This window comes from Patiria miniata, unplaced genomic scaffold (genome assembly GCF_015706575.1).
Source record: "Patiria miniata isolate m_02_andy unplaced genomic scaffold, ASM1570657v1 HiC_scaffold_6, whole genome shotgun sequence".
NCBI classification, from domain to species: Eukaryota; Metazoa; Echinodermata; class Asteroidea; order Valvatida; family Asterinidae; genus Patiria; species Patiria miniata.
In genome coordinates, this window is record NW_024037073.1 from 4966683 (window position 1) to 4988392 (window position 21710).

A 21710-nucleotide genomic window follows, 5' to 3' on the forward strand; every position below is an offset into this window, starting at 1 on the left:
TCTTGCGGTATGATCCCAAGTTTGTCCCTCAGGAAAATAATTCTCATCTACGGATATGTAGCCGATTGCAAACTAAACTAAATTGGGCCATTTGTTCATGTGGTGAAGAAGGTTTCCCTCGCAAGTTGATTAAAGGGACCAGAGCAAAACACAGGCATACCTTTCTTATTTTGCACATTTGGCCTTGGGTTTTTAGTTTTTACAAAAACCAACTACTAATGGAAATTTCCAATGATGCGTCTTTAGCAAATCGTTGGAAAGGCTTTCATTGATTTCTTCAAAATGACAGCTTGCCAGAAAGAATAATTTCACAGGGAGTTTAGTGCCATTTTAAACCAAGTATGCTTTTGAGCAATAATTACGTCAGTTGCTTTTTGGATAGCTACAAATAATAATAATAATAGTAAACCATTCTTATAAAGCGCATTTTACACGGGGTCCCAATGCGCTGGAATGATGGACTGTACCTTTAATTTTTGTCTGTACGCCAATAACAGATTTTAACAGAGACAGACATCGTCATCCCGCTCAAGCTGCTACTGAGCATCTTCAGTGATGGCCTGACGTCCATGTCCAAGATCCAAGTGGCCAAGCAGAAGCTGAAGAACCAACAGCAGCAGGCCTCCAGCGAACCTTCTGAAGCCCCAGCCGACACGGCACATCAACAACACCAACAACAACAGCCTTGTGATGAAGTGACCATTGAAGCACCGCCTGCTGATCCACCGTCTGCTACTCCTCCCCCTGCTGCAGGACCTCCTACAGGAGGCCCCCCAGAGGGAGGGGTGGTGATGGGAGGGGTACCCGTTGAACCTCCACACGTGACGATCGATCCCTCACCTGATGACGGACCCATGCAGGAACAGGATGAGGAGCAGATACTCAGATGCTTTGTCCTGATGCTTGATATGCTGGTCATCCAGGTGGGTAGATTGACCATTTTTATAGACTTAACTTAGAAACCATTATTAAGGTGAAATCACATTTGTGAGGCATTCTCGCAAAAGGAGACGGAACTGGACATAGGCCGTAGTGGAGAAAAATGCAAACATTGAATGGGGTGATTTTGTTTTCATTTTCAGATTTTTTGATATTTGTAATCTTTGATATGTCTGCTACACATGTTTAAAAAAAAAATAAAAATCATGGAATAAAAGTGTTTTTAAGGAAAAACAATTGGCACCTTTCATTTTCACTACTGCAAAACTCAAAACTTTAAAGTCCTTTTTTTGACAGTATTTTACTTTTTTGACATGTCGATAAGTGCAAATTTTTAAACAGCCATAACTTGTCAATGGAATATCCGATTGAAGTGGAACAAACGTTTTTGTAAGGAGAATTTTATCTCTTTGCGAATACCTGCAAACCGTCATTTCAACCTCTGCCTAGTTCTGTCTCATTTTGCCAGAATTTCTCACATTTATGTGCAGGTTGTATGCATGCACCCATTGTCAGGGTTCCCACACTCATGGAAAAATTCTGGCATTTAAAGCTATCATGGAAAGTCATGACAAAGTCATGGAATTTTGTATGTTTTACAAGGAGTCATGGAAAGTTGATATTCCAAGAAACAAAGGTCATGGAAAAATCATGGAGTCCCGCACAGCCCATATGTGATGATGCGTAATACATGTACTTGGCTTCCAGTTTGCATTCCAGTTTACTACACCTCCTCTTTATGCATGTATGCTCTATACTTGTTGCTCCTTCAGTGCACACTGTGATGCTTTTGTGCTGTCTTGTGTCAAACTGGAAGGCTGAAAGGGAGTGGCGTCCCTTGCCTCAGTGGGGTGACTGGCCAGTGTATTGTAAATAAGCTCCTAAGATGCCAAAATTGTGTAGGAGTTGGTCATGAAACCCCTAATTTTGTTCTTTAAAAGTCACGGAATTTCATTTGAAGATTTCTGTGGGAACCCCCATTTGACCAATAAGGTAACCAAAATGCATTTGCAACTCGAGTTTGAGAACATGTGAGAACTGTTGTTATTCTGTATGAATTCAGTCCAATAAAGTATTTATTGTATTATTCCTTTCAAAGCCCAGGGTTATCCAAAGAGTTGTAATTTGTTTTTACTACATGTATTGCCTAAAGTTAAATCTGCAGTAATGCATTGTTTGGGGAATAGTGTCTTTTTTTACTAGTTGATCTACATGTTATCAACAACTTTCTTTTGAATTACTAAGTATTTAGTCCCAAAAATCTGAACAAATGCATGAGTACACCGAGTCTTCAAGAGATTCAATGTATTGCAAAAATATCTCAGCATGCATGAGATATTTGTCCCAAGCCCCCTGTCATTTTCCGTCATATTTGTACTTCTTATTTCAATTCCCCCTTCTCCCTTCTCACAGATTTCCTGCATGACATGGTATATGGTGGTTCCCTCTGTCATTTTCCCCAGCTGTTTTGTCATTTAGTCAGTGTCTAGTACCCCGTGTATGCACTCACCCAGGTACTGTGTTCCTGCACGATGCCCTGTTCCTCCATATACAATGTTGGTGTGTGGTGGTAGAGTACAGGTCAGTATCATAACAGTGTGTAGAACAGAGTTGTGGATAAGACCTCACAAGTCCATCACAAGTCAATCACAAGTCCATCACAAGTCATTCACAAGTCAATCACAAGTCAATCACAAGTCAATGACAAGTCAATGACAAGTCAATCACAAGTCCATCACAAGTCCATCACAAGTCAATCACAAGTCAATTGCAAGTCAGTCACAAGTCAATCACAAGTCAATCCAAGTCAATCACAAGTCAATCACAAGTCAGTCACAAGTCAATCACAAGTCAAACACAAGTCAATCGCAAGTCAACCACAAGTCATCTAGTCTCAAGTCAGATGACAAGCCAGACTACTATGATAGGACTCATGATTCACCTGTGTTTTTCCTTGTGATGGTAACAAAATACATATTTGCCAAACAATTTTTTTACAACTTTGGAAAAATAATTGCAGCTTTTTAGAGCATAGTTTTTATTAACTTTGAAAGTTATTTATTGTGTTGAAAGTGTTCTCATGTAATTGTCCGAAATTGTCTTTGCACGTATGGCGCATAGTGCGCCCAACTTCTTGTTATTCTGAATGTATACAACCCAATAGCATCTCTGCGTGAGCATCAGGCGTCGCCAGCAATGCTTCCAAGAGTTCCACCCAGTGGTCTCACTCTCCCCCAACCCCTTCTCTTGTGAACCGCTGAGGAGGGTAATTGAGCACAGATACCATTGGGAAAAAGTGAAAGTAAAGTGAAGTCGGTAACGTGCCAGCATTTATCTCCGATTTTGGTAGTATGAAAGGACTGAGAAATTCTCTCTATACGGGATGCTAGTCCATCGCAGGTTACTCCCCTGCTAATGTCGGTACCCATTTAAACTCCTGGGTGGAGAAAGGCAAGTTGGGGTGAAGTGGCTTGCCCAAGGACACAGCATATGGCCGGCAACTGGATTCGAACCCCCGACCTTCTGATCATGGGTCATAAACCCTAACCACTTGGCCACACTCCCAAAGATTGGAAAAAAGCTTCTCATGTAATTTCTCCTTTTGGACATCATCCCACCAGGTGGATCTCCAGTATCTGCCCTTTCACCAAGGCATGGAGAACAGCCAGTCCAAGGACTTTGTCTCTCTACTGACCCAGACTCTCTCCATGACCTGGCTGGACCCCCACCAGTGCACCAACCACCGCTCTGGCAAATTCCAGCCCCACGGCCAGCAGCCCAGGGCCCTGGGGGCTTGCTCAACCTGTGATCTCTGGGGTATCTACTTCCAGCTCTCCCTCAAGCTGTTGGAGCACATCTCGCCTGTCAGCGAGACCAAAGTCTGTGATATGCCAGAGGTTAGTTTCAATAATTTCTTCTTTTTTGAGGAGGGAGGGGGGTGACTTACCGAAATAATTATTGTGTTTTAAAATTTTCTAGCACTATCAAAGCTATTCACATTACCCGCTGCTATATCTGATTCGAACCAGCCAGCTGACCCCGGCAAGCTCGGTGGTCGAGTGGTAAGACATCTGCACCAGTAAGCAGCAGGTTGTGGGTTCGAGTTCCACCTGATTGATTTTTTTCTCACAATCACTCGGGGGGCAACACTGTATTTATAAAATACGTCGGTAAAGGGCAAACCCAATATTGAATTTACATCACCCTGACGCAAATTCCATCTTAAACACACTGCTTTTATATTTACCAAAATATACCCTCTCAAAATCTTATTATTGTAAGTTCTGTTATAATTTTTTTTGTAACTTGTACTGGCTTAACAGTAGTAGGGAGTAAACGTGAAGCTTGAAACATGTTTTTGAAACTTGCTTTTCACTGTCAGGTTTCTGAGTACCAGTTTGAGAAGTTTCTAGAGGACGGACTAGCCAAGGCCAAAGCGCTGAACAATGATGTGAAAGGCAAGAAGAACCGAATGGCTGAGAGAGGTTCCAGCAAACAGAAGAGGTTTACTAAGGTAAAAGAACCGTCACAATCGACACTAGCACATAGCCGGCATTGCCGAAATAAGTGTGACTTACGTGCCCTATAAACCAATCCATTACCCCCCCCCCCACATCCATTGCCCACACAGTGAATAGCACGTGGCTCTCTCCAGAAACCGAATTCAATAAACAGTGCGTAACTTATGCCATGCGTAGGACTTACGCAACAAATTTTTGCACAGCTTGCAATAAGCTTATAATTGATTTCACGAAACTTGTCATAGCTGTGCAACATTTTAAATATTAAATCTTGGTGAGGTTAATAACAGCTTTTATGATGGCTGTCTGTGTGTGCTTTTTATTTGTGCATGGAACAGCTGTTGAATCACCTCCACGCTCCATGTGAAAACATTTCTGTCCGACTTTCTTCAGAATTGACCTATCTCCGTTTGCCAAGTTAGCCACGCCCCTTAGACAACCCTATGGATTATTTTTTTCCTCAGATTTTGCACGTTCCGCCTCTATTTGTATATTGTGTGTAATAAGACAATATTTCACAAGCTGCGTTGACGCGATTCTACCGCAATAGGCTAATCGTGCGGCAACTCTAAAAAATATGTCACAAGCAAAATAGCAATTCTTTTACTTAAAACACAAAGCTGTGAGTGTCTTGTATAATCCTTGATAAGTTGTGCAATAACAGGCTCCACGACAATCACGATTTGTTGGTAAAATAGGACATTTTCAGTCGGTACGCCACAACTTATGCCACTTAAAATTATTGCGCAAGTTACACCAAAATTTATCACGCAAATCAAGGACTTTCGCACTATGAAACTTTCGTGAAATTGTCATAACTGAAATGTTGCGCAATTTGCGCAATAAGTTGTGGCGCAACTGGATTTATGCCATTGCGTAAAGTTTCTTGAAATCGGATTTATACATATACTGTACTTCCGTTCAGACCAAAGATCCCGGCAAAGGATTCTTGAGTGCTACAGAGATGAAGCCAGTGGAGGTGTTTACGGCCGAGACGGTCAAGCTGCCATCAGCCAAGGACTTGAAGGCAGAGAAGGAGAAGGCTGTCAAGAAGGCAACAGCTGGAGGTAAGACGGAGGAGGGGGAGGGGTGATGGCTGTGTCAGACCAGGTAATTTACCGGTAACTTGTTCCAGGCAATTTCTTAACAGAAATGACAAGCAGTTTTTGCTGGTCCCAGAGAGTCAGCCCACTGTCCTCTTTGTGCCTATCTGACTGACTGACTGTCACTTGTGAGCTGGACAGTGCTGTCATATAGGATTACCCCATAACACCAATGAATTGGTTATATCCGGTCCATTGTGTAGACCAGATGCATAAAAATGAATAGCCATTTTGAATCGGTTGAACAGTTTTTGGTGTGCTCTGGGACCAGCTTTACTAGGCTTGCCTAGTCTTGTTGATAATAGGTATTCAATTCAAATGTGCACTGATTGGCGTTTATTAGATTTAACCCTAATGGACCTAAATCCATTGAAATCCATACCCCTGTTTTGGAGTTTTCTGGATTCAGGATACCTCCATATTGAAAACGGGGATTTTGATGGATTCACAATTGTAAGCCTAGCGGTATTGCAGGCTTTTGATGGATTCGGGATACCTCCATACTGAACAGTCACCAGCACCAACATTTTTGTGCGTGAAACAATAGGTGGATTTTGGTGGATTCAGGATACTTTCTAGTAAAAGTGCTCAAGGGGTTAGGGTTAATTTATTTTTTTATATGTTTCGTTCAAGTAATGAAACTAAGGATTCCTCAAAAGTGCCTTAGGCACTGTAGCTCGCAAGCCTGAAGAAACTTGTAGAGAGAAGATAATCAGAAGAAATTACAGTTTAGAGGTGGGAGACAAACTCCAAAAGATTTTTCTGGGGAAAACCCACGGAATCAGGTAGGGACTGAAAACCCATTGTACATGTGGTCTGAACAGGAATCAAACCTGGGCCACACAGCAGTGGAACTGTACCAACCCGACTAACCTTTTATTTTTATTTGCAGACAAGACTTCTAAGGGAAAGAAGGACGGTGATAATGGGTCACAGAAGGAAGCTCGCTTCAAACTGGAGGAGCTGCCCAAGTCAATCCAGCTACTGTATGTGCTGCTTAAGGTGAGGGGTACAGTCGGTCAATCTCTTCTCCCAATCTCTACAAACAGAATGAAAAAGACACAAAAACTGCCTGGACAATAGGAACATATTATTGTGAATTTTGAGCTGTCACAATTTACTTAGAATGCACTTACAATACTGTATGGTCATCACTCGTGACAGGCTTTATGTGAAGAATTTTTACAAAGATGGTGTCATCTGTACAAATCTAATGTGTTTAGGGGGTTTTTGTTTGAGAATGCTTCCAAAATGTACAATGTTGCTCGAGAATATGTTTTGTGCAAAGTTGTGCAAAGTTGTGCAAAGTTGATGAAGTAATCAAGTGCATGAGTGATGCTCCACGTGACTGGTTACCTATATCACCGACTGACTGTCACTTGTGACTTACACTGGTCTGCCTAATGCTTGTAGGGTCTGCGACACATGTGCATTAGTCTGGCGCCGCTTGTTTCGTGTACTTTCATGATACATGTGTAGGCAATAAGTTACGTGGATGTTTCATTTCCATTCTGAATCAGTTGAATAGAATGTTGTGTGCTCTGGAACCAACTTCACTAGGCTTGCCTTGTCTTGATTGCATTGTTTTGTTCCTGTCATGGTACAGGAGGTACCCAGACAGAGAGACCCCGATGTACTGCTGAACCTCTTCAACTGCATCAAGATACTGTGCCTGAATGCGGAGTGTCTGCGCCAGGCGGCCAAAGATCACGACGCGTTCCTGAAGTATGCCCAGAATAAACTGCTCATCCCAAGGTAACAAAGTTCCATTGTCAGAGTTCAAATGACTGCTAAAATGGAAATGATCATTCTCTAAAAGTATTGAAAATACAGACTTTCCCTGACAGCCCTTATCTGTAATCCAGTGACACCATAGCCCCCGAGCCAAGCTCATAATTGCCAAATTCTTTCTTGATTGACCAAGGGCCCCTGATGTAATATTCACTTTATATTCACTTCCCAAGCATGTCCAATAAGACTATATACCATCCTAACTTCTTCAGATATAAACATGGTAACTACAGTACTACATCACAGATTAATTGGCAATCAGTGTCACTGCAGTTGAACGCATGGGCCCAATTTCATGGCACTGCTAAGCACGTGATTCTCTTCTAACGGAGCCTCCGTCCATTCCATAGAGACCATAAGCAGCAAGCACACAAGAGGGACGCTTGGCTCGGAAAAAAATGCTTAAATTAGTGACGTAATGATAGAAATCTCCATGTGCGCGCGACGGTTAGCACATCCACGCCATGAAATAGTGCTTAAGGTCAGCACAACTTCCTGCTATAGTTAGCACAACGTTTCTGCTAACTGTTAAGCAGCACCATGACATTGGGCCCTATTGTGTGTTGGGCATATATTTTTTAAAAACAACTCCCAAATGATGATCCAACCATAATCAGTTTAAAGTACAAAATGTCTTTAGTCTGGTAAATGTCTGTTATTTCACCCACTTCAAGCAGTTGCTGAATTAAGCCTAGCTTAAAACCCTAACCCTGCTGAATCCAACAGGATCCAACTTCATCATAAACCTGTTGGAGCCTGTTGGATTGAGCAGTAAACTTATTGTACAAATGTACATGTACATATTCAGAGTCAGATTCTGTTGGGTACTGATAAATAACGCCAAGTTGGACTCTGTTGGATCCAGCAGACAACTAAAAATTAGGCACAGTTGGATTCTGTTGGATTGAGCAGGAAGTAACCGTCAGACTCTGTTGGATTTAGCAGGGTAGTCCTGAGGAACCCTTTGGGGTTTTAAATTAAGGACACAAGCCCACCATTGATCTTTCCAATCCTTAATCCTCTCTCTCATTTGTCCCCTTCCGCCACCCAGCTTCTGGAACTTACTGAAAGGTGAGCTGAGCCATGTGAACGAGCTCCTGGTGCCGCTGTTCCTTCACAGCCTGGCCCTGCCCCACGGATCCGACGCCATGTGGAACCTGCTGCAGCGGGATGTGGAAAACGAGGACTGGAAGGCACGCTTCTGCGCCGGTAAGGAGTCATCCCAGTAAATATCCGGGAAAAGTTCCGGGAAAGTTTTCCCGCAGCAGCAGACCTATTGTATCGTAATAAGTTGCAGGATTCTGAACAACTTCCCCGGAACCTTCCCATCATGAAGTTATTAGCATTGTTTAACTTTATTTTACCCAGATTTATGGGAAGTTGTTTAGAATCCTGCAACAAATTCAGAATACAATGGGCCCATTGCAGACAAGCTTGGTATTTGTGTGCTGAGAAGTACACTCATGTTAACACATATCGTTTGTCTACCTCATGTATTCCCCTTTTTTTATCGTCAGGCAGGCACAATGCACATTAAACTTTCGTCAAGGGAAAATCATTTTGACGTGAAGATCCAACTGAGACTTATTAGACCATGCTTTATTAAACTAGAAAATAAATACACATATCAGACAATTTATATTTTACATGTGCCAGCCTAACCAGTTGAGAATTGCACGTGCTGGTCAGAAACTGTAGGCATGCTTGAAAATTACGTGTGCTGATTGGGCTGCTGATCTGAACTTGTGTGTACTTGTCGGAACCTGACAGTCAGGGTTACATAATACAGGGTGGATAAGAAAACACGAAACCAAGATATTATTGCTAATTGGAACAGAAGTAGGGCACATGTGAATCAAAGGGAAATATCCTCTGTTAGGGTTGAATCTCCTCTTTAAAATGACACCCTGGTCATGTCATTACATTCATGGTTGACTGAGCAGTGACCAATTTTATGAAAGGGTCTATTTAGAGAATTGCGCCACTTTTCAATTGTGGTTTTTGTGGTGTCATGGCTATGGTTGCCAATCAAGGCAGGTGGGGAAAAAAGAGATTTCACCATGAATAGTGGCGCAATTCTCTAAATAGACCCTTTTATGAAATTGGTCACTACTCAGTCAACCGTGAATGTAATGACATGATCAGGGTGTCATTTTAAAGAGGAGATTCAATCCTAACAGAGGATATCTCCCTTTGATTCACATGTGCCCTTCTTCTGTTCCAATTAGCAAAAATATCTCGGTTTTGGTTTTTTTTTTATCCACCCTGTATAGAGAGCATCATGTATGTATCAATATAAGGTGGATGATCAAATATTTGAATATTGATATATTCAGAACAGCCCTACTGCAACATTCAGTAGTCTTTGCCTTTATGGTGAATTTACATTAAAAAAACCCAGAAAGCAGTGAACACAAAGTTTCTTGTTTATTTCCCTGCAGTTGAGCGAGTGACGGCTCTCCTTCGGTTCGTGGAGAAGAAGTCCCTTGGTAACAACTCAGTGATCATGTGCTCCCTGGCCTGTGCCTTCAGCACCCTAGTGTCTGCCTCTGATGATATCTGCCCGGCTGTCTCATCCAGGGCTATGATCATGCTGGAAACCGTCCCTAAAAAAGTCCTCAAGGTACAAATAAGGCCGATTTATTGTCAACGCTCAGTCTTTGTTTGGATGTTTATTGTTGTCGCGCGACAGTTGTAAACACGCATATCATGTGCACTACACTTACAAAATGAAAGTGTAACATTAAAAATAATGGACCAGCTCCAAACTGGTACAACGCTCATTACAGGCGGTTGTTCAGAGTGAATGAGGGCGTTGTTATCAGGACGCCAGCTCCCCATAGGGTGTGCTGTTCAAAGTGGAAGATCGTGGACACTATCCGACAATAGGTGGCGCTCTTTATTCTGACGCATTTGCCGACAGACACATGTTTTTGTTGACAGGTGGACGATTTTGACGACAAAAACTATTAATGGGGGTGTTAACCCCACCCCACCCCACCAGACAACCCCCCCCCCCCCACACACACACACGCATACTACATTTGTTTATGGTGTAAATCGAGGATTTTCTATTGTTCCTCTTCCCTTTTCCTTTGCTTATACTCTAACTTTTTTACAACAGCTCTCATTGGTTTTGTACACGTTTCCAACTTTTCTCGATTTAGTTCCTGTCCTAAATTCATCGAGGATGTTGCCCGTGTGTGTCCTCGATTTACACCATAAATAAACGCATACAAGTGTGTATTTGCCTGCAATCGGGACTCCCAATTGTCCCTCTTTTGTTTGTACATTAACTTTTTAGGAAGACCTCCTTTATGTTTTGTACACAAATCCAAATTGGGGACCTCTCGGGAATTGTGGACCCTATTGTCCTCTATTGTTCAACGTCCTCTATTGAATGCAGAAACAAACTCAGCGACACCCGTGGCTGTAATGATGCAAATTTGGGGGTACAAACACACATAAATATCAGGTTATTGACATAAATTTCATATATTACTGATATTTTACTGTTCTTAGATTGAAGCAAAGTTGCTGAATTCCATCAGTTAACATTATGGTTCAACTGTTGGTACCTACGATACCCTCGTTCAATCACAAATTCAATTCAATTCAATTCAATTCAATTCAACTTCACATTTATTTCCATGCTTCATGAAGAGAAAAAAATATATATATATATACAAACTTTAGAGAAAAGGGTTAAACAATAAAGCAGTTAATATCAAGTTAACAGCAAAATAAAAGACGCAAATAGAGTATGAGGCTGTTTTAATAAGCAGAAGCTTGTGGAAAACAGCCGACAGAAACAACACAGGACAAACAAACAAACAAACTTGCAAAAAACCAACAAACAGACAAACAAAAACATTACAATGGTAAGCAGACACGAGACAGGGAAGATATACTGATAATTCATTGATCTTTGGACTCTCTTCTAGGTCCTGGTTGGATGCCTGGAGTTCCAATGGGACTGCGTAGTGGAGGACCGAGTCATGATCCTGAATGCTCTGTACAAGCTGCAGCACTTCCTGCCAGACATGATGATCTTATCCTGGGAGTTCTTTATGAATCGTCTGGACACCTTGGCCCTGGAGGCACAGGTGGAGATGGAACACAACAAGGAGTTCCCATTCCCTATTGGTGGGTTTCTTAGTTTGTCACGTATTTGTTTTGTTCAAAAATGAAATATCTATCCCTTTGGAGATAACAGGTGGAGCATTATGCCTTGAACGATGAGTTTTCCCTGTTTCCATTCAGAACCTCACAAACTAAAAAAAAAAAAAGTCACATGGTGCAAGTGCAAACTTACTCATATTATCCTTTTATTAAGTTGTTGTATCAGTAGAAAGTGACCTTATTTTGAGAATTTTAGGGCCATACAGTTGAAGTAGAACATCATTATAGTATAAAAGATATGGGTTGTTTGTTAATATATCAAAATTTGGTGATCAAATGATCAAATGCGCATTACAGTTGCAGATAAAATTCAGGAGCCAAAGGGGAAGTTTGATGTAGGCAAATGTTTGGTATTGTGGTAATCATTATAGGATCGTTCAACCACGGATCCTCTACACAAGGATAAACGACTTCCCCAGATGCTTGATACGGCACTTGAGCATCGTGCGTGCGCGTGCACGAGACTCTTTTCCTGTGAAAATTGAGGGTGAAACCTTTTCTCAGACAAGGCGCTAAGGTAGAGATATCAAAGTGGGCCATGTTTATAGGGGACGCGCCACAACATCAACATACAGCGACTCGCTCTAGGGTCTGGTCACAGTGGGCTCACTCAAAAATATATTAAACAACAATCACCCAATGTCTACCCAGATCTGAGCCGCTCACAGGCCGGGGTGGTGGACCGGATGGATACCTTCCTCAACAAACAGACGCGGGCCCGGGTGGCCAGGTCCCAGTCTGAGATGAACAGCTCCCTCAAGCCCAGGCGTCTGTCCTCGTTCAACATGAAGACCAACTTCAAGCGCAGGAGCATGTCCTCCCCGGCTACTGCCAACGGATTCAGCCGAATCTACTTTGCATCAAGTAAGTTCGTGCTCACTGTTAACAACAACAACAATTTTGTGCTTATACAGTCTCAAACAAAATGCAAACAAAATATACCGGAATGATAGACGTAGAATGTGTAACCAATATAGATCATATATGAATGGTTTGAAAGATACACCTTTCCACTTTAAAATGAGACGTCAACCGTCCAAAACTGATAATTTTGTGATATAGATCTAGGTTGGGACTGATGTAACCGTTTGTGAGAAAAGTTTACAAATGCCATCCGTTTGACCTTGTTTGCCCATGTCGAGGCTGTACATTAACAGTTTCAATATTTTTGTTTGTCTTACAGCGAATCGTTCCACCTACAGTAGACTCTCTGAATCCTCAGAGTCAGAGTCTGCAGGACCACTGGGAGAGTCGCTGTTTGAAAGTATGCTCTATAGTTCTTTTTCTATTTGTGTACTTGTCATTTTTGCTGTTTTAAATCAAAAACGAAATCCGCCAGTGCATGGAGCTGCCTTTCCCTAGTAGAATTTTGTTTGTCTATAATTCTTGAATATTTTTATTTGTCATTCTCGCTGGCTTATAATATGAATAATTTTAGTACTGGGTTTACTGACTCACTATGTATCAGTGTTGTAGTCGAACCTTTCCGAGAAAAAGAAACAAGTAATTGGTTGTCTTTCTTTAGATGGTCATTTGCAGACAGTGCAGGAAGAGCAGCAACAGCCAGACATGCCTACATGTGCGCTGGACCTATCTAGCCTGGACAAGGAGACCGTACACAAGCTGATATCACTCCTGATGAAGGTACAGGCTAAGTAACCAGTCAAGAGTACGGCTTAGGCTTTCTGCCATTAATAAAGAGCTTAGATAATCCATAGCCACAGTGAAAACTGCCTGGCTCTAGAAAAGTATAAGACCAAAAGAGTTTAACCAATTAGCACTCGTATTTAAATTGTACTACACTGTATTTATTCGTTATTATATAACCGACATACAGATCCTTGTCATTTGATTGGTGGAACTCACATCACGTGACATTCGTTATTGCTCTCATTCGCGCCAGTGCTCAAAAAGTCCCATTCGCCCATGGGGAATGGGAAATACTATTGAACAGTTAGGATCATTCCATTCTTGTTCCATGATGCACTATTTGTGTGCAAATGCATGCTGAGGTGCGGGTTCAGCATTGCGCGTAGCGCGTATTTTTCCAAAGCCAGCGCTACAGTGTTGGGTTCAAACATTTTCGTGAAGGGGTGGTTTGGAAGAGAAAAATACATTTTCCATCAATTTTGTATTGAAATAAAAGTTCAAATATCAAATGACAAGGATCTATATGTCAGTTATATAAAACAAATATTAAGTGGCTTTAAATTGTGAAATGGGAGGAATATTATCGCTCGGTAAAATCTGGACTTTTCCAGTTCACTCGGCTTCGCCTCGTGAAATGGAAAATCATGATTTAACCTTGCGATAAATATTCCTCCCATTCCACTCTGAGCCACTCAATATTTGTATAATGAATCCATACACCCATGGAGTGCTGAAGTGGTTTTAGGCAGTGCAAGAATTAGACTTGACATCAAGTCAGTAATTGGCCAGGTTTAATTTTGCCTGCGTTGACACTACGTGTTATACTGCATACTGTCGACGTCCCAGGGCTACGTGTGGTGTGCGGGTATGGCACATGCGGGAACGAGTCATGCATCGTCGGCTCCAAAATGCATGTACGTCATTTCCAATTACCAGTTAGACATGTCGAGGCCAGGACGTAATATGAACACGATACACAGCAAGGGCCATGCTAGTAAATATCGGAGGCCTCGACAGACAAAGCAAGACTGTCTAATGACTTATCGTCAAGTCTATGCTAAATGTAGCAGGCAGGGCAATAATTACTGACTACAAATTTGCATGGTTTAGTTACGTTAATATTCTACCTGTTGAACTTTCCAACTGTTTCGTTTTAAACACTTTTTAGAACCCATAAAGGCACAGTGCTCCTTTTTAGCAAACACATAGTTGTATTGTTGCTTTCTCTCGCTATTAGTTCATGACAAGAGACAGTAGTGCAGATGAGGAACAGACATCAGGCAGAGCCATGGTAAGTCATTCCTATGTGGTGTTACTTGTTTAATATTCCAACTTGTTGAATAAGGTTTTTAATTCTTCATTAAATCTGGTATATGAAAATTCACTTCAGCAAATTAGCTTAAAGGGAAAATACAACATTTGCAAACATCAAAAAAATAAAACTACCAAATCATTTTGAAATACCTTGCTGGACTGTTAGTGAATGACAGTGTAAAGCATCCTGTAAAATCATGGCACCTGGTATACTGTCATTTTCAAGAAAAGTGGTATTTTTGTATCAATTTCCAACGCTGATTGGCCGATCAGCGTTGGAAAAAACTGGCTTTTTTTCAAATACTGCCCCCAATTGACCATCGCACTTGTTTGCAATCGATTACAAACCAATGAACGGGTACGAGCCAGCTAGACTGGTTCCCTGACCTTACAATTCCCCAATGTATGTAAACTGCTCTGTTTCTTCTTATATGGAGTCAGGGAACCAGACTACAGGAAAATGATTGTTTTTCTTGGTTTTTATAGCATTTTCGAACCCAGAACCTCAAAAAAGTCAGTGTAACTATATTTGCTATATATTTCCAACCCCCCAATTCCATCCATTTCTGAAAATTACAGTAAAAGCAAATGATGTATATTCCCTTTAACAATGAAAGTTAACGCACATAATTGTTACATCCCAACTTTAGCAAAGGTCCCAACTATAGTTAGGACAGCCCTAACTATAGTTGGGACCTCCCGAATATAGTTGGGATACTGCTGTAGTTGGGGTGCAACAACATACATCTACAATTTTGCTTTAATATTTACTTGCTGCAACATTAGTCAGTTATTTATTACAAATGTATGTTGGACTGATAAGTAATGCTTTTAGAAAGAATGTTTAGCAAAGCAGCAAATACATGCATAACCACCTCATTCCCATGTGGCTGAAGGAATTTCTCAGTGCCTGTCAGTATATAGGGGTATAATGATATATTGCCTGGTCAACATATTATTGCCTGGTCAATATATTACTGACTGGTCAATACATTATTGCCTGGTCAATATATTATTGCCTGGTCAATATATTATTGCCTGGTCAATATATTACTGCCTGGTCAATATATTATTGCCTGGTCCATATATTATTGCCTGGTCAATATGTTATTGCCTGGTCAGTATATTAGCATGTACCTCAATATTGGTGTACTGTTGACTGGGCAGTATTGCATTTAACATGTTTCATTTAGAGAATGCTGATATATAGAGAAATCTTTAGTATTATTTCTATTCACAGAAATCTTACCCTGGTCTTCATATGGTGCATTGGAAGGAGCTAAATTAATTTACAAACATTGTCACACTGTCTTCCAAAATTTTTTAAATACATCAAAATAAGTACCACTTTAAGCTGAGTTTATTCTTTTGAAAACGGAAAACCATGGGCCAAATGTGCTTGCACTTTTTTTTAAAAACTTTTTTTAGTAACCCTTCTGAAAAAAAAAGACACATTGAATAAATTAATATATAGCATAACTACCACTGAAAACCACATTGAGCTGAAATTTACTAGCTGTGTGTGATTTCATTTTCAAACCTAGTTGAATTGTTTCTAAGCACGATCTATTATTTCAAGGGAAAAGCCTTTACTATAACTAACCCTTTAATACTCCTTGGGCATTTTTGTAACATGTCTTCAAAAGCTCTCCAAACTCCCCCGCTGTGCGGGAAACCAATGACACATTATTTGAATTTTTAAGTGGCATCAAAGGCCGAGTTCGGGCGGTCTGTTCTTGACACGGGTATCTTTTTTTCGTGCTCAAACGGCGGGAACACGACCCACAAACACTGCACCATAGGATCACACACACAACCTATCTGTCAGGGTTTCGCACGAACAATATACCCTTGTCAAGAACAGACCACCCAAACTCGACCTCTGTGTCTTTCTCATTCATGCAAAATCCTCCCAAACCTTCGGGTGGATTTCGAGGGGTGTAAGAAGGTTTAAAAGTTAAAAGCGGTTTTCAGGAGATTTTAGTCTTTGGGAGTACAGTGTGACAAAGCCTGCTACGTTGCTTTTCTAATCCGCATAATGTATGTATACATTAAACCTGTGCACGTTCCAGAACTCTGTGAAGGGGAGAAATATGATGCGTAAGGTTAGTGTGCCCCCTAGCGAGGCTCCCCCACCCCCTATTCACATCCGTCCGTCCATTGCCATGTCCTGTGTCCATCACGCGCAAACTTGAGGCTGTACAAAGTCGGAGCTGTTGGAAAATACGGCTGGATTTTTTTGGGTTTATTTTAAGAATCCAGGATGGGTTTGGTAACAGGCCCATTTTCTGACACATCTTTTTTTTGTGGTGTGCAGTTTGTTTTCAAACAAATGCCATTTGCTGGAAATGAAGTGAGTAGTAGGTGAAGTTAAGGAGTAATATTAGGGGCAAGTTAAGGGGAATATTGTTTTGTGAGAATCTTTTTTTTTTTTTAATTGCACGCTTTAAAAAATTGCTTAAAAATTACTAGAACAGTGCATGATAATTTACCAATATGCCATTTGATAATTTGCAAATTGATGTGGTACAGGTGTATTGATCGGGGGTGTAACTTTGACCAAAGTGTTAGAAAAAAAAAGAGTGAATATACTCGATACAATAGACGTTTGTAGTTTTTGCTTACAGTGTTATCAAATACATTTGATGAAAGACAGAAGAAAACAATATTAAATAAAAGTATCCAGAAAAAAATCCAGCCTTTTTCCATTCCCAGCTTTGGTTTTGTGCATCTCATCGGCAGTGTGAAAATCCCCGTGGCGTTCTGTTTTTGAGTCCGTGGACAAAAAAATAAAGCCGCACACCACCCATTGTGTAGCCGATAAGTACCAACTGCACGTCATGTTCATCCGTAGCGAAGAGTATGCCCTGTGGCACGGTCATTACCCCCCTCCGAAATGTTTCATGGTCCTGTTCTGGAGATTTGGTCCTCTCGTCTGACCCCTGTTTCACTTGTTTTTTGGCCACGTTTTAGCCAATGTTAGATCTGTCAAATCTACATTAACTCGCACTTCTTTTTTTTCAAATCTAAAAAGATAAGACAATGCCCATGCACTTATGTGTGAGTGTAGCTGCACAAGTGTGCACACACAATGGAAACCACGCGTAAAGTTTGAAGCCTGTGAATATTTTTCCTGACATTTAAAAAAAAAATTGGCAGTGAACAATTTAGTTTTTTCAAATTCATCCAATGGTTCACTACACAATAAAAGTTGGTTTTCCAGAAGATGCTCGTTATGTGTTCTTTTTACTTAAAGTTTCTCACCCCATACAATTTTACAGTGGATTGTGTTTTTTTTTTCAACTATAAAAAGCAATATTTTGCTTTTAAATTGCTTTATGTATTTTTTTAGCAAGACAAATTTTAGTCATTTTGAACGAAGCATCGAGCCAAAACATCCACCAAACATGTAAAAGTTGTGGAAAAGTTACTTTACAAATTTCAAATTATTTTTGCCAAACAATAATTCAGGCATATTTTTTGAGCGTTTTGGATGCAATTGAAAATGTCCTAAAAAGAACAAAACTGGTTTTTTTTCTATTCAAGTAAAAGAGAGAAAAAAATATTAAGAAGAGCAACTTTAACTCTGTCTTTTATGCCCTCAATAAACCTTCATATTTGCAAAAAATTTCAAATATTAAAAAAAAATTCATTTTGGAAAGAGATCTGAAATTGGCTAACAGCAGTCCTGTACAAAAAGCATTGTCCCTATGTCATGAATTGTGGCCTCGAGTGCGTCATTGTCCCCTACAAATATCGTCCGTCTGTTAAATCCCGTTCGCAATATGTGCAAAGAATTTTTTTAAAAAGACACGAGCGCCCTCTCTTGATAGAAAATAGAAAGTGGCAGGCCTAAATTCAGTGCACAAAAATATGTGGGTTTTTTCGTCATCAGTTGACTTCTGCCTGCCACATATCTCAGTGACATCAGTGGAGGGCGATCTCATTGACCAAGGATGACATTATGTATATATTGTTTGTATAATTACAAGTGTGCCCCGATTTGTCTGTACTACCTGTAAGTGTATAAATACACCTGTTGTTGCAAAGCAATGCTGGTTGTCCACGTTCCCAGTAATCGTCGGCAGTCTGTGTACCATACTGGACCTCATCACGCCCTCAGAGATTTGTGTTTGAAAATGGCAAGTGTGTGCTGGTGCAATCAAGGTCTAATGCCTACTTGTACAGCCAGCAAGATATTGCATGCTCATAGCACACAGCACAGACGGATAAAGCCCATTGGTCCCAAGAATTGTTGACATCACTTACAGGCTTGTCTGCATTCTGAGCTCATTGAGCCACTGCAACTAGGGGAAAAAATGTTGATGTTGCTAAAAAATGCTGTCATCATTCATCGATTAATTTTAATACAAATTTTATTTATCATTTTCTGTAAAAGGTGAGCTACGATGTACCGTATTCCCACTAAGCAAATGTTTGAGTGCTTGTTCAAACTTCTGTAAACTGCACACAGAGGTGTAAATATTGAAACGGATTGATTCAGCAGTTTAATAAAAAAGAATTATTTTTGTAAAAAATCCTACTTTTAATCGTTGGTTTGAGAATAGTCTTAAATATGGGAGCACCCTGTCGTTTCTTAAGGGTCACCAACTTTGAATTTGGAAAGCATCAGCCTCATTTAACAATTTTCCTATAACAAACATTTTTGAAAAAGCTTCATTCACTAGATTTTGAATGCATGAATTCCATCACTGACAACAAAGCCACTGAATCCGCTGTTTTCTGATTAAGAATCAGAATATTTGAAACAGCTGGCTAATTTCTAAGATCCCAAAATACGGTGTGTATGTTTCACCCTTGTCTTCATTGGAGACAAGAAAAACAAAAGATTCAATCTGTTTTTACATTTCTTGATTGTTTTTGGTTTACCACTTTCAAGTCTTGTTTGTGGTTTTCATCCAAATCTCCCAAACTGTTTCCTAATATAGGACGGTACCCAACCCCTTGCTGAAATAACACGTGATGTACCGTATGCTCCATTAACAAAGACACCAGACCACTGCTGCCCCTATCATTCATACAACCCTATGTTACTTTTGTATCATCTATAGATCATTTTGCGTTGACTCACTTTGTTTCATATTTTATGTTCTGCATGCTTCCATTTTTATCCTTCACGACTATATTATATTATGTTTTTATTATTACAATTTTTGTTTCTTATTTCACTTTATACTTTATATCTTTGTTACGTAATTCCTCTGATGAAAACTCTCTCTTTGAAAAAAACAAAACCCAGAATTTACTTTTAAATAATAGACTAATACTACTTCTGCATAAAATCCCAAAATGTTTATGATTGTCACTTCTATCACTACATTCATCTACATTCTTTGATTTTTCTTCTTATTCTTTGATTTTTATTCGGTCTCTTTCTTTTACCTGAGACAGATTCAATCCCACAGAGCAGAATCAATCCCAGAATGTGCAACAAAAACTTCTTGCATCTGTTAAAGCGGAATTGAGAAAGAAAGAAAGAAAGTGTGAAAGAAAGAAAGAAAGCCCTGAAAATTCTACATTGCTTCTGACATAAAGCGGCAGATTTTTGAAGAAACCCAGTGAAGACTTGAACTGGAGTTCATCTTCAGAATGTGGAAGTCCAGATGTATGTAAAATAAAGAGTTTTATTAGAGACGATGAAATAACTAATGCTTCTTCTTTTTGTCTGGAGCAGAGTACAGTCCTCCGCCACCTCAGTGTGCTCATGGGTTACAATCAAGTAGAGAAATGCTTCATCCTGGCTCCTCAGCAGCTGAGAGAGTCGGCTGTCTTCTATGCCTTCATGGCAGGGGCACCGAAGGTATCCTGAAAGGCCTTCTCACACTGTTGTTCTGCCTACCTGTCTTGAGATCGACACTGGTTAATGACATCTGACAAATTGAATCCTTAGTGAGACTGATAGTCCTAGTGAAGTTAAACAGTTAATTTATCAGCCCTTTTTACCAATGTTCACCAGACAACCAAATATGCACATGGATGTTCACCAAATATACACAGTTACGGCAGGCAGAGATGGTGGACCCAGATCTAATAATCCTAAAATGCATCTATAGAAAACTTGATCTGTCTCCAACGGGAGAACTCCAGATTTGCTCCCCAACTGCAGAATATTTCTGGTTCAATCTAAAATAAAAGAGTAACAAACGAAGTGCTTTTACATAAATTGGCGTGAGACCCCTTCGGCTAAGTTACTTAACAAGAAGTTATAGAGCTCATGTCATGAAACGAAATGAGCCAGAAACCCTTTGATAAGTTAATCACTGAAAAATGTTAGACACTCTGCTTTCTGAAGTAGTGTGAGGAGAGATGTTATGCTTCTAGTTAAATCTTGCAATTATTTTAAGGATCGCAATGACTTGTGATGACTTCTGACTGACTTGTGATTGACTTGTGATGATCTGTGATTGACTTGTGATAGATTTTTGGTGACTTGTGATTGACTTGTGATTGGCTTGTGATGACCTGTGATGACTTTTGATGGCTTGTGATTGACTTGTGATGACTTGTGAGTGACTTATGATTGACTTGTGATTTACTTGTGACGACTTGTGATTGATTTGTAATGACTTGTGATAACGCAATCACAACTCCTCTGATAATCCCTGCCCCCCTCGCATCCTACAGATGCTGGACCACAACGTCAAGGTGGGCAACGTTCTTCTGCCCATGATCATGGAGCTCTTTGCCTACTGTCCCTCGCCCCAGAAGTCTCCCCAGGACATGCAGCCCCATGACTACACCCTGTGGTTCCTGGAGCCTCACTGCAGGCACTCCTGGCTCCTGTCGGTCCTCATCATACTCTACAAGGTAAGGTCACAGCTCAGGGCCTCTTGTGTTATTTAACAATTGGGGCGATTCACAATGCAGTGCGCAGTGCGCCACCAAGAGTTTGCCATGGAGAGTCCATTTTTCAAGTTTACGGTTGACAACACAGGACCCATTTGAATGAGTGTCAGTAGACAACTTGAGCTAATATGCTTTACATTGGGGCAAAGTGTTCCGCCGCCTTACAAAAAACACTATATTGGTCCAGACCCACTGACTCATAGTCACTTGTGAGCCGGGCAGTGCTATCATATAGGATTATCACGTAACAGGAACGAATGGGCCAAACCCAACCCATTGTGTCGACCAGATCCATGAAAAGGTTTCCAGTGAATAGCCATTCTCAATCAATTGAATAGAATGT

General features: G+C 40.5%; 1 protein-coding gene across 1 annotated transcript in view; it reads left to right on the forward strand.

Annotated features, from left to right (window-relative positions):
* The window catches only part of LOC119742985 (protein unc-79 homolog), a 58377-nt gene that overhangs the window by 15323 nt on the left and 21344 nt on the right, over nucleotides 1-21710 (forward strand). Inside the window, exons 18-33 of the mRNA XM_038219281.1 lie at nucleotides 498-923; nucleotides 3561-3836; nucleotides 4322-4453; nucleotides 5386-5527; nucleotides 6456-6565; nucleotides 7170-7318; nucleotides 8406-8563; nucleotides 9796-9977; nucleotides 11299-11500; nucleotides 12188-12400; nucleotides 12720-12800; nucleotides 13062-13180; nucleotides 14424-14477; nucleotides 16573-16605; nucleotides 20196-20321; nucleotides 21146-21328. Coding sequence (XP_038075209.1) covers nucleotides 498-923; nucleotides 3561-3836; nucleotides 4322-4453; nucleotides 5386-5527; nucleotides 6456-6565; nucleotides 7170-7318; nucleotides 8406-8563; nucleotides 9796-9977; nucleotides 11299-11500; nucleotides 12188-12400; nucleotides 12720-12800; nucleotides 13062-13180; nucleotides 14424-14477; nucleotides 16573-16605; nucleotides 20196-20321; nucleotides 21146-21328 — 2586 coding nt within the window. The remainder of the gene's footprint in view (nucleotides 1-497; nucleotides 924-3560; nucleotides 3837-4321; nucleotides 4454-5385; nucleotides 5528-6455; nucleotides 6566-7169; nucleotides 7319-8405; nucleotides 8564-9795; nucleotides 9978-11298; nucleotides 11501-12187; nucleotides 12401-12719; nucleotides 12801-13061; nucleotides 13181-14423; nucleotides 14478-16572; nucleotides 16606-20195; nucleotides 20322-21145; nucleotides 21329-21710) is intronic.